Source organism: Papaver somniferum, chromosome 6 (assembly GCF_003573695.1).
Source record: "Papaver somniferum cultivar HN1 chromosome 6, ASM357369v1, whole genome shotgun sequence".
In the NCBI taxonomy this organism is placed as follows: domain Eukaryota; kingdom Viridiplantae; phylum Streptophyta; class Magnoliopsida; order Ranunculales; family Papaveraceae; genus Papaver; species Papaver somniferum.
Window position 1 is genome coordinate 14466897 of NC_039363.1, and position 12552 is coordinate 14479448.

At 37.1% G+C, this 12552-nt stretch overlaps 3 protein-coding genes and 1 long non-coding RNA gene across 4 annotated transcripts; all 4 read left to right on the plus strand.

Annotated features, from left to right (window-relative positions):
* Window positions 1-248: 248 nt before the first annotated feature.
* LOC113290523 (putative F-box protein At2g02030) lies at window positions 249-1535 on the plus strand. The gene has a single exon (XM_026540117.1). It carries the CDS (start codon window positions 249-251, stop codon window positions 1533-1535), a length of 1287 nt encoding a protein of 428 aa, XP_026395902.1.
* Window positions 1536-4972: 3437 nt separating this feature from the next.
* Window positions 4973-7112, plus strand: LOC113285462 (putative F-box protein At2g02030). Its single transcript, XM_026534344.1, has 2 exons — window positions 4973-6406; window positions 6544-7112. The coding sequence occupies exon 1, from the start codon at window positions 5095-5097 to the stop codon at window positions 6391-6393; it is 1299 nt and encodes a 432-aa protein (XP_026390129.1). The 5' UTR covers window positions 4973-5094; the 3' UTR covers window positions 6394-6406; window positions 6544-7112.
* A 624-nt stretch (window positions 7113-7736) lies between these two features.
* Window positions 7737-8971, plus strand: LOC113285463. Its single transcript, XR_003328671.1, has 2 exons — window positions 7737-8128; window positions 8285-8971. It is a non-coding gene; the product is annotated as an uncharacterized LOC113285463 (long non-coding RNA).
* Window positions 8972-11761: 2790 nt separating this feature from the next.
* LOC113285464 (cytochrome c oxidase subunit 6b-3-like) lies at window positions 11762-12304 on the plus strand. Its single transcript, XM_026534345.1, has 3 exons — window positions 11762-11914; window positions 11988-12161; window positions 12251-12304. The coding sequence occupies exons 1-3, from the start codon at window positions 11762-11764 to the stop codon at window positions 12302-12304; spliced, it is 381 nt and encodes a 126-aa protein (XP_026390130.1).
* The last annotated feature ends 248 nt before the right edge of the window (window positions 12305-12552 follow it).

Genomic DNA, 12552 nt, shown 5'->3' on the forward strand with positions numbered 1-12552 from the left:
ATTTATGTTTTAAGTTGAGAAATTACCATGAAAAGGTAGTCTTCCACCTATCAAGCCTCTTTCAGCCTTGGTCCGAGTCGTCTGACTCAGGAAGGCGGATATATCTTGGATCTTCTGGGCGTCTGGCAATCTGGCCCTTATATCTTGCTGCATAAAATAAAATTTTAGGGTTTTGTCTTTCAGAATCCTCTTACTTCTTCGATTAAGGTTTTCGTGTACTGCTCAATCCTCCCAGAGCTACACAATTAATGTCGATCAAAGAACAAAAACTGATTCCAACTCGACATGAAGAAACTGTGACACAGAACAAAGTGACGACGATGAAGAACAACAAGCAGAAAATTGGCAATGGTAATTCATCAGAAGGACTCAGTAATTCTCTTCCTCATCTTTCTCATGATATTATTATTTATGGTATCTTAACAAGAGTAACTATTGATAGTTTAATGAGATTCAGATGTGTATGCAAATCATGGTCTAATTTAATCATTAGTGATTCTGAATTTATCAATTTATGTCGAACTTATAGTAACCGTGGATTGATCTGGATTTCTGAAAACTATGCTGAGAATGATGATGATCTTGATAGAGAAGCTGGTCTTGTCAAATCTAATGTTATTGTTTTTTATGATATTGATAAGAAAGAGAAGGAGGTTTTCCAATTTAGGCCAGAATCTGGTTTGGTAAACAAGACCCTTACTGTTCGAGATTCTCTGAATGGTGTGATACTTTTATCTTGCCGTGAAGATGGACATGCAATTGAAACACATCATGTTTATAATCCAATTACTGGTTGTTCAATTAAACTTCCTAATAATACTGCTCCTCAAAGGAATATTTATAATGTGCAGTTAGCTTATGATTCAATTATGGGAAAGTTCAAGGTTCTTTGTCTTTGTTTTAGTGATTGTAAACAAAAGGACAACTATTCTTTCAAGATCGTGATTCTAGGCGTCGAAAGTGAAACATGGAGAGATTTGGTTGTTCCGAAATCGTGTCCTCGTTTACTTGATGACTATTTACCGATGTTTTCTAGTGGGTCATTGTATTGGTTGACTCATCAAAGGAATGAGATTAATTTAAGCGATAATCAGAGAAACATACTTTCTTTTGATGTTAGTAGAGAAACATTTTACGGAATAATGTATCCAAAAGGAGCTTTGAATGATTTACTTGTGATGGATGGATCACTCTGCTTCCTTTATTATGAGTCCACGGAGAAGTTGAGGTTATGGGTTTTGAAGGAGGGTAAGGAGAAGAATAATCAACATCGAGAATATGAATGGGTAGAGAAATACAATGTTGATAATATGCCTAGTTTAAGTGGTCTGGAGCCACCCTGCTACGGGTATGAGTCTGATAATTGTTATGCAATCGTTACAAGTCCCACAGTTAAGATCATATATTGGACCTACTGTGGACGTGAAGAGGCACTCGTTTCCAGTTACGATCTTCAGTTAAGAAGGTTGGATTCCATCTTTCAAATGGAAACAATATCTTATCAGTGGCATCTCAACTGCCTTGCCAACTTCTAGTCAAACTTGCTGGTACGTATCAAGATATCTTTTTTTTTGAGAAAGTTCTTATGTACATCACTTAAGGTTTCTTTTTATTTTGCCTTGTTTAGTTAATTCTCATCCAAAGAGCAGATAATGAATATCATGATTATTTAGGTTCGATTTCAAATAGGTTTGCTTGTTATAAGATGAAAAAGTAAATCTCTGAAACTGTTATTAGGAGATTCACATATTAGACACCTTTAAATTGTAATGACACTGTGAACTAAACTAGCAGAAGAATGAATACCTAGGCATACTGGTTCAGGTACCAGCCAAGCTAAGGCGAGTGAATTAAATTTTCCCAAAGTATGTCATTTTCAATGTCAATATGCACTTACAAAACATCATAGGATCACATTCTGCTCGGAATGCATGTTTTTCTCGTGCTAATAAACGACACGCCTTTATAGTTAGAGTGTTCTTTCGTAGACTCTGATTTACGAGACCAGACAAGAACGGAGTCCAATGGTCATACAAACACTGAAAAATCAGACTAACCAACGACCTCAAGAAGTGTTTATGCGCTCTAGAGTTTTGCCTTAGGAAATTAAGGATTATCTTGTTTAATATTTCAACCTTCAATCTTTTGGGCCACATTGTAGCTTTTGAAGTAGATTACGATTTGTTTTCACTTGTACTCCATGTGGATTAGAAACCATGCAGAGAACATGAGAATGCCCCCATAGTTATGTAGAAGTACATATTTCTGTAGTATATTCATCAACCAAGAAGTAAATTTATGAGCGATCTCTCCCTCAATGTTGCAGCAAACACTTGTTCATCCAGTATGTTTTCTATATTTATTCTGCACACAGTATGTTTTCTCCATTTATTCTACCTACGTTTTCATAATGATGAGTGTTACAAAGTTCTTGTCCATGCTCCTTTTAAGTTTGGTTTTGCTTTAAGCTTTGCTCCTAGTCTTTATGAAATCGCCAAAAATCTTTGACAACTTCTTCTTCTTCTTTTTCTTTTCGATCCAAGCCTCAAAACCTGTATCACATAGACAAATACCCAAAGAACGTAAAAAAGAACAAAGAAAAATAAATCTAAAAAAAAAATTCTACCTAAACACAATTCCGCGTCGGCGGCGCCAAAATGATTAATGATTTTCCGTGGTTGTAGTAATGAGGTTCAAACTCTCGGACTTGTGAAGGTAATGGATTTTTAGATTTAAAAATATATATACAAAAATATTGACAAATTGGTAGAGAGGTACTGGGACTAATGATTCGGCCAATTTTCATAACATAGGGCTCAATGATTTATTCTCAACAATAATCGCTCAAAACATAAATTATATGGACTCTTATTTTGCCAAAGTAGATTCTCAAAACATTGATTGTAAATGTTAAGCATGGAACATCAAATCACCTAAGCTAAGCATGACCCATCTAATCAAATAACAACCAATTTAATTAAATCATATTTCAATTAATTTTTAATGCAAAAGTCTTAAAAAGAATTAAAAAAATTACCCATGTATGAAGCTCGGCCTCCTCCGTCGTCCCAGAGATGGGTTCTAACTCCGCATATTGGAAACACGCTCAAAGGAATTTTTCATTGCTCAAAAGAGGTGTACAAATGATGAAATGGAGATAATAATGAAAATCGGGTGTTTGCAACGTTTATAATTGTTGTAAACACCGTTACAAAGAACGATAAATGAAAAGAGCTGTAATATATAGAATACTACGACCCACAGCTGACAGTCGTTGTTGCTGTAGTATGAACGACTGTCTCTGGTTGTCCAATGTTCTTCGTGTTCTTGAGTTGCAGCAGCAGAAATGGTGGCTCTGCAACTCGATTTTTCTTCACTCTGTAGCCTCCAAAGCTTCCCCAAACTCTCGACACCCCTGGTAGTCGACCCAAGGAGCCTTTATATACTGACATGCACGCTGAAATCCCTCACAATAACTCCAAATAATTCTTCTTTACTCGGGCAGTGAAGAGAGAATATTTTGAGATATTTTCTTTCTCCACGCGTTTCCAGCTCTGATTCTTCCCTTGTTTAGACTTTATACGCATCAAACAATAGTTATAACTCTCCCAGATCATCTCAGCCATACGCAAACACAAGAAATCCCGTGAATAATTCTTCTCTGCACGTTCTCCCCTGTTTCCAGTTCGTGGCTTCCCTAGCCAAATTTAATCGACCACAACACTCGCAATAGATTTCTAAATGTCCCAGGAACAATACCACAAATTTTCAGCGATTTAATCTCCCTATAACACCTTCATTTTGTTGATTGAAAATCTGCCAGAGAGTAAAAATATTTTCCCGCCAAAAAGTTTATTTGAATTTGAGAAGAAGGAAGGGTGTCCCCCTATCCTGAACTGGGATGCGAATAGCAGGTGTCCAACTGAGGTGCCCCTTAACCAATAGTGAGAGTCCGAATAACAATTGTCCTTCAAGGTTGCCCCGGGCAACTTTTCGAGCTGATTTTTCCAAAAATGTTTTATTCCCAAAAATGCCTACAAATACATAAAACACAAAAATTAGTACAAAATCGAGAGACAACAATATATACATTGAGGACAAATTAGACACAAAAATGTGTCTATCATTTGGAAATCGAAAGATGCCATTGTAATACTAATGATTAACTTTGCAGGTTGGCTGAGAGGAACTTAGACAGCTAAGTGATAGAAACATGCTCTGTGCAGGAATTACTGTGAGGCGTGCAACGGAATCAAGAACTGGCCATTAGGAGGGAACTACATTTTCTCTTGAGTTAGACTTGGATCTATGATTGTGTAAAAAGATCCTATGATAAAATAGGAGGCATATCATCTACTAGCAAATGAATGTTTCCGTAAAGAATCCAAGTGAAACTTGATAGAATGATTTTTCTTTTGCTCTGTCAGAAAGAGTTGCAATGCTTTATGTGTTCTTTTTTAAGATTCCTTTTTAATAATTAAATAAGCTTGTTGGGCTTCCAAAGAGTTGCAATGCTTTATGTCTTTCGTACTCCCTACATGTACATTTTGATGTAGACAAAGACGATTGAGGCTTTCTCGCCTCAGCTTCTATAGAGATTGATGTAAGTGGACTTGATATCCCATCTTCAGCCGTGCCCCTGTTATTGCCACCCTTTCAGGCGCATCAGGGTTCAGGGATTTATTTGTTGGGTGAAATCCTAAGAGGAATTTCAACTACTGATTTGAAATATGGACCAGTCGGCCAAGTTATCCATAACATTCACATGCTAGATAAAACGAGGTCTCCAAAAAAAATTTACACCGGAAATATTTCATCGGCCAGTGTGGTAGAACTGCTCTTCCGATCAAAGCTTCATTTTGGGCTTGGATCACGAAATTTATACCAAGTAATCTATTCTGTTGGGTCCACAGAAGCCTAGTCTTGTACGAGGTCTCCCTCGAGAATGTAGAGAGTGTCTTTGGCTACTTCTTCTGTTGTCGAGAGCCCTAGGGTTTGGACGATTTCCTGAAATTCTTCTTCCATTTTTAAGCTGAAATAGAAAATCTCAGATTCACCATTCCAAGTGTTCAAACCGGTTTCGTTGTTATCGAAATGGCCACCGGTAAGCAGAAATGGATTGAAACACAGCAAGAGATAAAGAAGAAGGTCAAGAATGGTGATTCCGAAGGATTCAGTAATACTCTTCCTCATCTTTCTCATGATATTATTATAAATGATATATTAACAAGAGTACCTGTTGATAGCTTAATGAGATTCAGATGTGTATGCAAATTATGGTCTAATTTAATTGTCAATGATTTGAAATTTGTCAGTTTACACTTAAGCAGAACTTACAGTGATCGTGGATTTATTTGGCTTTTTTATAGTGATAATTATCTTGACAGAGATAATGATACTTATTTTATGAGATGTAATGGTGTTGTTTTCTATGATATTGATAGGAAAGAAAAGAAGATTTTTCATTTTAGACCTGAAACTGGTTTGGTAAACAAGAGACTTTTCATTCGAGATTCTCTTAATGGTTTACTACTTTTATCTTGTGTAGAAGATGGACTTGTTACTAATCATGTTTATAATCCGATCACTGGTTATTCAGTTAAACTTCCTATTCTTCAAGATATTGCTTGTCTAAGGAATTCTTATGAGTTCCTTCCGCAGTTGGCTTATGATTCAATCATGAAAAAGTACAAGGTTTTTTGTATTTATTATGATACTGGACGGATACAGAACGGCCAGTACTTTTTCAAGATTCTTACTCTAGGTACTGAAAGTGAACCATGGAGAGATGTGGTTGTTTCGGAATTGTATCCTCGTTTACGGCATGATGACCTTCAACCGAGGTTTGCTAGTGGGTCTTTCTATTGGTTGAACCATGATAGGTTTGAGAGTTATTCAAGTGATGATCACAGAAAAATACTTGCTTTCGATGTTAGTAGAGAAACATTCTACACAATAAAATATCCAAAGGGAGCTTTGAATGATTCTAATCTACTTGAGATCGATGGATCAGTCTGTTTCCTTGATTATGTGTCCGCGGGTAAGCTGAAGTTATGGGTTTTGAAGGAGGATAAGGAGAAGAAGAATAATCAACATCAACAGTGTGAATGGGTAGAGAAATACAATGTTGATGAAACGTCTAGTTTAAGTGGTCTGGAGCCACCCTCATCCATCTTTGGTTACCAACCGGTCCCATCTGCTTGTTATTATGCAATTGTTACAACTCCTACAGTTAAAATCATATTTAGGACCTTCCGTATACCTGATGAGGCACACAGGGAGGGTTTGAAGGAGTTTTGCAGTTACGATATTCAGTTAAGAAGGTCGGATTCCATATTTAAGATTAGAGGTACACCTTACCAGTGGCATCTCAACTGCCTAGCCAACTTCTAACCAAACTATGCTGGTATGTATCAAGACCTCCAGTTTTTCTGCAGTTCTTATGTACACTTAAGGTTTTCCTTTATTTTGCCTTGTTTTGTTATTTCTCATTCAACAAGCAGATGATAATTGTCGTGATTGTTTAGGTTCGATTTCTGATAGGTTTGTCTGCTCTAGGCTCAAAACTAAGTTTCTTCAACAGTTACATACAATAAGCAGTGGCACACAGATTGAACATGTGTTGTATAGACGCTGTGAACTAAATTAGCAGAAGAATGAATACCTAGCTGAACTTGTTAAGGTACCAGCAAAGCTAAGGCGTGTGAACAATATTTTCACAAAATTCATCATTTTTGATGTCAGAATGCGTATGCAGAACAATGTTGGATCACATTCTGCTTGGATTTCATGTGTTTTTCATGCTGGTAAAGACAGTTACACGCTTTCTTTGTTTGAGTTTTATTTGCCTCGAGGAGTATTTGTACCATCTAATATCTAAAATTAGCTTTGCCTTGGGAAATAAAGGATTTCTTGTTTAGGAATTTAGGATTTTAACTTTCAATCTTTTGAGCCACATAGTAGCTTCGTAGACTACGATTTGTTTTCATGTGGGTTGGAAACCATGTGGAGAACATGAGAATGCCCCCGTAGTTATGTGAAAGTACATATTTGTGTAGTACATTCATTAACCAAGAAGTAAATTTATGAGCGATTTCCCCCTCCTTCCTCAATGTTGCAGCAATTGTTCATCCAGTATGTTTTCTACATATATTCATCATGTTATATGTTTTCTCCATTTAATCTCCATGCATTTTCTTTATAACGAGTGTTGCAAAGTTCCTGTCCATGCTCCCTTTAAGTTTGGAGAATTGAGTGCTTGGCTGGACTTTTTGCAGAACCATTGAAACTGAGCCAAGGTAACTAAATATGCACAACCGAATCTCAAATTTAACATGATCCAGAACCCATGTACCTTTTTTTTTCTGCGGACGGACAAACGCTAATGCACAAATACTATCTGCCACATGGGAAATCCAGATAGGCAATCCAAAGCTGTCTTACAAAGGCTGAATAACTCATAACCAATCGACAACAAAATGGGTTTTTAAGTTTGGTAGAATCTTACGTAGAGGATTGTCACACTCTAAAACTACCTAACCTTTTGGGTAGTGATATTAAACAAGTGTAAAACTAATTGAAAACTGAATAATTAGATTAGTGACTCCTTTATGTTAAGATTAACATAATTAATTGGAAATTAGTGCTCCATAAATCATACTCCATTACATACCCCCATCATCATACAACTAGCAATTTTATATATACGGAAGGCCTTCTTATTCCCATCCAAATGGTTACATTTCTAGTTGATAGGCTCATTATATACTTGGAATTTGCACTAGTTTGAATGCAGTCCACCAAGAATTTATTTTTGCACGAGTTTATTTTTGGGTGGAAATATCAGGTTCGTACACTATATAAGCAGTTGATTAGCAAGGTAATAGCTTCTCCTTTGAGTGCTTCGTTCAGCACTTCATCATCATCATCAGTTTGGTTTGTGCTCACTTTATAATGTCTGTCACGACTCATGATCATTCCTATTATTAAGGTTTGATCCTCTTCCCTTGATTGGCCGCAACTGTACAAGGTTTTACGCTCGAACCGCTGACTGCATATGTTGCGAAGAAGCTACTGATCAAATTCAGCTGTGGGAAGAAATCTCTAATACAGTTATTAGGCTTCATGAGTAAGAAGCTTGTCTTCATATATATGTAAACTTTAATTTTCATATCTTGCAAGTTTATGTAAATGACTGATCAATGATTGTTTTTCAGTTATGTGTTCTTTTGTAATTGTGAAATGGAAATATGGAATTATAATAAAGTTTTTGTTTGTATACTAGGTGAAAATTGAATCATTGTTAGCCGAAAAACTAAGCCGGCGACGGGGAAGAGACACTCAAAAGTTGTTCCTTTTGTCAAATTGGCCTTTGGGGACACAGACGAACCACTTTATTTTAAAATTGTATAGTAGTATCATATTTTTCGATTTGTTTTAGGTGCAAAATGGTAATGATTTGGGATAATTTAAAGTGTAACGAGGTTAGGTCCAGGAAAAGGACATGGGGGTCACTCGAAAGCTCTTTCTTAATAATCTCTTAAAAATGATTGCATCCCACAGTGAGAACGGGCATCTGATGTTCCCCCACTCTACCTGGAAATGAGATACACGTTCGGGTTGATTAAAATTCGTTTGTGTCAACCTTTTGCATCCTGCAGTATTAAAAAAGTGTTGATTCAAAAATGGACTGAAAAAAAGGTGGTTGTTCAACTGGCTCGGCTCACCAGGCTGAGTTGGAACTGGGGCACATCGACTCATGATCCTTCCACTGTCAAGAGCGGGAGGTGTTCGTTGCTCTGTGAAACCAGCCTAACGCGGTGCCCTCTGCTATAGTGATCACACAGCCCAGGCCTACGCCCGGACAGTGCAACCAACTCCCAACTTGGAACGGGCGAGTCAACATATTGTGCACACCAGCACCTACCAGGTGAAACCCGACCAGTGTTCAACCATCTTAATGTCCCCACTCGGGTTACAAGCTCGCGCGACCAAGCCCGACGTTCATTTATCAAATCTTGAGATCTAAATATCAACTACAGTTTTCATTTTTGAGGGATGTGGGACTAAATCCTTCTCCTTTTGCACAGCAAAGGAAAACATCACTCATTATAATGGGCTAATATATTTCAGAGGGTTAAGGAAGCCCAACTTAAACAAAAGAGAAGGATAATGAAAAACGAAAACAAGAAGAAGACCATTGCGGACTCAAAAAGAAAATCATCCTTGTTTGCAACTGAGCTTGGAGTGAACACCAGAATTGATTCAAATTTGAGCCGATATATTCACTGTACATATGATCTTTACCCCAAATCCACGAAAAAACATATGATAAATCTAAAATCAAAAGATAAACGAAGATCATCATTCACAAAATTATGTAATCCAAGTTTACCAAAATTATTAATCATCAGAATATCTTGAAAATAATCTCACATGAGATTTTTGAGCCTAACAGTTTTAAGTTCCTTTAATATCCCATGTCATGATCCAACTGATTTAACACTAAAGTTGGTGCAATAGCAACAAGAACTACATAAACCCTAAGCGAGGAAGGTAATAATATCAGTGAAAAGAGAGACTCTAACCTCAGTAAAGCTGTGGAGAGTAGGACCTTCTTTCTTCTACCTTAAACTTCGCGAAAGCTCTACACTAGAAAAGAAGAGGGTACTAGGTTCTTTGAGGTAATTACCAAGGTACCCACGTTTGAAGCCATCTGTGTTTTAAACTTTTCGAGAAAGATATCGCAATGACAACAACACCCTGATGGGACTTGTAAAGGACCGGATTCTAAGTTGAACAAATAAGTCGCTCTAACTTCTAATTTAAATCATTCACGGAAGAACTTGAAAACGTTAAACGGTGGAAGATGCAAATACTATGTCAGCTGCACAGAAAAAGAAAAACTCAGATACCATATGGGATCCAAAGAATAAATACAGACGGAACATTAAACTCAGACTCATTTTAGACACCAACAAGTCACAATTCACTTTCAGCTGAGTATTGTATAAAGTAGAAAATGCTAATACATACTTATTGCTACTTCTCTGACCAATTTTGTTGCCTAATGTACTGATCTGTATAAAAAAAAGAAGAAATGATACAATAGAGATGAATTTTCTGACTAACAAAATACAAATATGAAAAAAGAATTTTGTAACAGTATTGATTATACAAAATGCTGAAATGGTACAAGGATCAAATTTAATTGTCTCAGTCTTCTCGAAACAGTGTGTACTATGCAAATCTGAGTTCTGCCTCACCTGAAAAAACAAGCATTTTAAAAGGTAAATTAATCAGGTCATGTCATCAAAAACAAAACCAAGAAAGAAATATCTACGTCTCTTCAAATAATTAGTTATTAAGAACTTGAGTGTCATATAATAAAGTAGGCTCTTCGAAATCTGCATTATATGTTTAAGAATTGATCCATAAGCTCTGTAGCAGCAGCATAATCCCACTGCTAAAAAAACCAGACCCATCAAACTTAAGCAGATGATGATAGTTTCCATTCAGATCGTCTGTTTTTTTCTTCTCTTCGGTTTTCAATAAATAAATTTGGCTGTCCCAACCTTGTACTCTGATCTTGTCTCTTTATGTGAACATAAATAACAAACCAAGAAGCTTAATTATACAGAAAAACAAAAGAGGTCTAGGAGACCAGGAATTCAGAGTGTTTTATGTTTATCAATTCGAAATCGTGATAACAGGGGGTTTCCGATTACTTAAAAAACTAGGTACATATGATGATGCAGATAAGGATGTCGTTATGGAATCCAGTTGCAGCAATACTATCAAAGAACTAAATAGAGAAAGGAACCAGTTGGCTTGGCAGGCTAAATCTCAATGGGAAGACTACCGCACCAACAACCTTTGGAGCAATAGTTTAACCAATGATTTGTTTAAAACCTTTATTTTGTTATGTACCTAAGCAAGCTAATCAGGCAGCATTTGAATTAGTCAACAAAACTAATGCCAATGCAACCTGTATGAATAGCTAGTTGTTTATTTGACATTCTAAACTCTGACAGGATTTCGGCCGGGAGGCAACGTCAGGTCCATATCTCCAGGAAAAATAAATTTCCTTAAAAAAATTTGGCTTGTGGACTGGGAAGCCTATCCGAACTAAAACCCCCTTTAAGCCAGCTGTAGGTCCGTCATTGCATATCTTGTAATCCCCTTTTTGCTTATAAAAAAAATGGCGTTAGGGGTGTAAATTGGGCCAGGCCTGTCTCCTAATCCAGGCCAGGACATGACCCTTGCGAACTCATATGGACAAAACGATCTTCTCTGAGTCCGTTGAACCGGAAGCTTGGAGCGTACATCTGGAACACACTAGAGATGATGATATCAAGCAAAAAAAACCTCCAAAAAACTGCGAACATATCTGACTCAGTTTTGAATTTAAACAAAATTTCAGAAGATGCAGTGCCTGCTTTACCTGATGGGTTGACGACTTCACTGCTTTTCTGTGAGATTCATCTGAAGAATGAATGTGATGGCAACCCGTCTGTTTTGGCTTATCATGGTATTGCCGAAGTGGTAGGAACTCACCATATTAGCAAGCATTCCAAGCCCGTGGCACCTGAGACTGATGACACCTCATTTAAGTGTATGTGACACGTATAAAAGTAATTGCCATGTGTATATACATAGTTCCCGGCGCCAGAGCAAAAATTAAATTTTTTAAGTCTAAAACAAGATTATCAGATTATTGATCCCTGGATCGACTAACATTGTTTGATAGACAGAGAGAGAGATGGCGGATTCAAGCTTAGATTCACACGAGAGGATTAGAGGAAGAGATGTGAATAAAGTGGCAACAGGCCAGCAAGCTCCAAGACCAGTTCATGAATATGGTGAAATCACTCAAGCTCCACCTCAACCACCCGATGACTCCCCGATCATCAACGTACGTATGCTACTAGTACTAATTAACACTCTAATTTCCGATTCATTCATGCATACATATGATTTTGCTGCAGGTTGATGAGTTGAAAACAGCTCCTTACGATTATCGTTTTTCTACCACTAACCAAACACGCCATTGCTACACTCGCTACATCGAATATCATAGGTGTATAAGAGCCAAGGGGAAGGATGCACCAGAGTGTGAGAAGTTTGCTCGTTATTATCGTTCACTGTGTCCATCTGAATGGGTAATTTAACAAATTTATTAATATATCATGTTCCGAAATCTGTGTCGATTATGCTCTATTTAGTTTTTAATTGTGTTCAAACTCTGCAGATTGAGAGGTGGAACGAACAGTTGGAGAATGGCACGTTTCCTGGTCCTCTTTAGCTGACTAATTTTTAAGCTTAGTCTTCAAAATATCTGGGTCTCCATGGTGGAGTGTACCGTAGTCTAGGTTTAATCGAGTAGTTATTGATCGGCTGGGAGGACATTTTCTAGTCCTTAGAAGCTTGTTTTGTGCGCTTGAAACTGTATGTATTTTTATGTTCCTGCTGGAGTTAACTAGAGTTGTAACTTATGATAAAAAAAATCCTGACAGACTTCACTATTCAGTTTTTTCAAAAGCTTCTGGCGAA

Coding starts and splice junctions, on each gene's coding strand:
- LOC113285464 (XM_026534345.1), top strand. CDS start 11,762: ATGGCGGATTCAAGCTTAGATTCACACGAGAGGATTAGAGGAAGAGAT. Junction 11,915..11,987: donor ATGACTCCCCGATCATCAAC/GTACGTATGCTA, acceptor ATTTTGCTGCAG/GTTGATGAGTTGAAAACAGC. Junction 12,162..12,250: donor CACTGTGTCCATCTGAATGG/GTAATTTAACAA, acceptor CAAACTCTGCAG/ATTGAGAGGTGGAACGAACA.
- LOC113285462 (XM_026534344.1), top strand. CDS start 5,095: ATGGCCACCGGTAAGCAGAAATGGATTGAAACACAGCAAGAGATAAAG.
- LOC113290523 (XM_026540117.1), top strand. CDS start 249: ATGTCGATCAAAGAACAAAAACTGATTCCAACTCGACATGAAGAAACT.